Source organism: Cupressus sempervirens, chromosome 7 (genome assembly GCF_028749045.1).
Source record: "Cupressus sempervirens isolate cs-2001-9-10 chromosome 7, ASM2874904v1, whole genome shotgun sequence".
Classification (NCBI taxonomy): domain Eukaryota; kingdom Viridiplantae; phylum Streptophyta; class Pinopsida; order Cupressales; family Cupressaceae; genus Cupressus; species Cupressus sempervirens.
In genome coordinates this window covers 800,648,439-800,650,794 of record NC_143124.1, presented here as the reverse complement: position 1 = coordinate 800,650,794, position 2,356 = coordinate 800,648,439, and the positions used below count along the sequence as shown (strand labels likewise).

Here is a 2,356-nt window from a genome sequence, read left to right as displayed (position 1 = left end):
CAGCTCTTTCCTTTGAAAGGTGAAGCATGATGAAGAATAAATGAACCACTCGAGGAAAGTGAAGAGAGCATCCAGCTCGAGTGAGTGGACTTGTAAAGTAAATACTCATTCCGATTAGGTTGAAGTGCATGCAACATGTGACAAATTATGCGAAATAGGTGGTGATCGTCATGTTCCTTTGAGCTTTCCTCTTTTAAACAGCTCAAGGAAGCTTAAAAGAGGCTGAGATTTTACAAAGAAGCAAGAAGCTTGAAATATCCTTGCCATATTCTACCAGAACATCTAAACTTGAATAAACATGGACGCTGAAAATGCCCACATTATTCAATGGTTGGAAGAAAGCCGGGAAGATTCGTATGTTTCAGAAGAGGGAGGAGATGGGAAGCCTGCGAGTATTTTCATGGTGCCAAAAACAATGAAAGGAAATTATGATGTTGTCTACAGTCCTCACGTAATATCTTTGGGGCCTTATCACTTCCTCAAACCTCATCTTGCTGATATGGAATTCGAGAAATCTAAAATCATTGCAAGAGTAGGAATGAGCAAACTTCCTCTTTTCTTCAAACCAATTCAAAAAGTTAGAGATGGAGGAAGCCTTGATTCAGATTTGCAGCATGACAACAGCTTTTTTGGAAGTGTAGTTCCTCATTGTAGGGATTTCTATGGAGACTATAAGTTTCTTCAAAATCTGAACGAGGAGACATTCGCTTTGATGATGTTTAGGGATTCTTCATTTCTCCTTGTTTTCCTCGCACAACATGTTGCCAATCGCAAGAATGGCTGGCCTCATTGAGATGGGAACAGCCCATTCTACGGTCTGAAATCAGATAAAGGTCTGTATTTGGATATTATAAAAGATGCCATCAAATTAGAAAATCAAATCCCACTTTCTGCCTTAAAGTCACTCTATGAATTTATCGGTGACCCAAGTGAAAAATTTGAGGCCTTTGTTGCTCAAACATGTTTTTATTATTCTCCATTCTGGATTGAGCCCAATGAAGATCAAGGTTTAGCTAGTAAATTTCATCTCTTGCATTGCCTCCATTCAACTGTTTATAGCAGGTCCCGTTATAAGGATGCTGGTAAACGTCCTGTTAATGGCTGGTCTCTCTTCAAATGGCTAAAAAAACGTAGTCTTTGTCTCAGAAAAAGAAATGGTAAGAGGGGTGATAAAAAGAGACAAGATCCCTCTAGCCTGTTTAATATTTTTCCCTCTGCTTTAAAGTTAAGCAAAGCTGGAGTGAAATTCACGCATTATGAGGGAGGAATTGATCAGATAAGGTTTGACAAAGCCCACTCTACTTTATATCTTCCTGTGTTGAAGGTCGGTATTGTGACAGAGACGATTGTTAAAAACCTGATTGCTTTTGAGTTGTGTTCATCAGAGAGTGAAGAGAATTGTGTTACTAGTTTAGCTCGTTTGTTGGACGAGCTGATTCAAGAGGTCAAAGACGCTGAGGAGTTGAGAAGAAATGGAGTCCTTGTGAACTGGTTTGGGAGCGATGATAAAATGGTGGAAGTTGTGAAAAACATGAGCAGTACTTGTACATGGAAACCATACTTCAAACCTGTGAATGATGCGAGAAGCAGTCTCAAGGCTTACTACTCAAGAAGCAGCCTCAAGACTTACTACTCAAGAAGCACATGGAGAATCCTGTGGATTGAATTTGTGGACACATATTGTTCAAAACCATGGCTTTTGATATCTGCCGTCGCGGCTTCTGTGTTGCTTGTTATGACTGCTCTGCAAGTTTTGTGTTTGTTCTACACCTGCAATAAGAATGCCTAGGTAATTTAATATGTCTGCTAGGATCGAAATTGTTAAATTTCTCAAGTGTTCTAATATTAATTAGGTTCAGATTTGGTTTTAGTGTGGAGCATATTCACACGAGACATTGCAAATAATATGACTCGTGTTTTAGTCCCATGAAAGAAATTATAAGCGAGGAGCTGCTTGCAGCTGAAGTTCTTGCTTCTTGCAAATAATCTTGTTTATGTTGGGTTTTCTTTTTTATTTAATTATAATATTCAGGCAAATTAAAAGAATTATGTAACAGTCATGTGCAATAAAAACAATATTTAAACAAGGGCTACGTGCAGCACTAGTCCGTGCCTTTGGTGAGCTTAGATAATGAATGAAAGGAACATAGAGTATTAAACGTGGTCAAGAATAACAACATGTGTAACCGGTTCAGTCATTGGATATAGTGGACATAAATGCAGGAACAGTCTGGGAGCATAACCCATGTATACACAGTAGTGCAATTAATTCTATGGACCAGATATTAAATGAATAAGATCGCTACAAGAGAGTCGTCTGAAAATTGCAGAAAAATAAGTGTAAGTCTGCAGTCAT

General features: G+C 38.5%; 1 protein-coding gene across 1 annotated transcript; it reads left to right on the top strand.

Annotated features, from left to right (window-relative positions):
* The first annotated feature begins 298 nt into the window (after positions 1-298).
* LOC149549802 (putative UPF0481 protein At3g02645) lies at positions 299-1,789 on the top strand. Its single transcript, XM_089794379.1, has 2 exons — positions 299-717; positions 805-1,789. The coding sequence occupies exons 1-2, from the start codon at positions 299-301 to the stop codon at positions 1,787-1,789; spliced, it is 1,404 nt and encodes a 467-aa protein (XP_089650505.1).
* Positions 1,790-2,356: the final 567 nt, after the last annotated feature.

Bases quoted from the DNA above. Each gene is read 5' to 3' on its own strand.
- LOC149549802 (XM_089794379.1), top strand. From the start codon at position 299: ATGGACGCTGAAAATGCCCACATTATTCAATGGTTGGAAGAAAGCCGG. The intron at 718-804 runs GTTTAGGGATTC...AGATGGGAACAG, and splicing joins GAGACATTCGCTTTGATGAT to CCCATTCTACGGTCTGAAAT.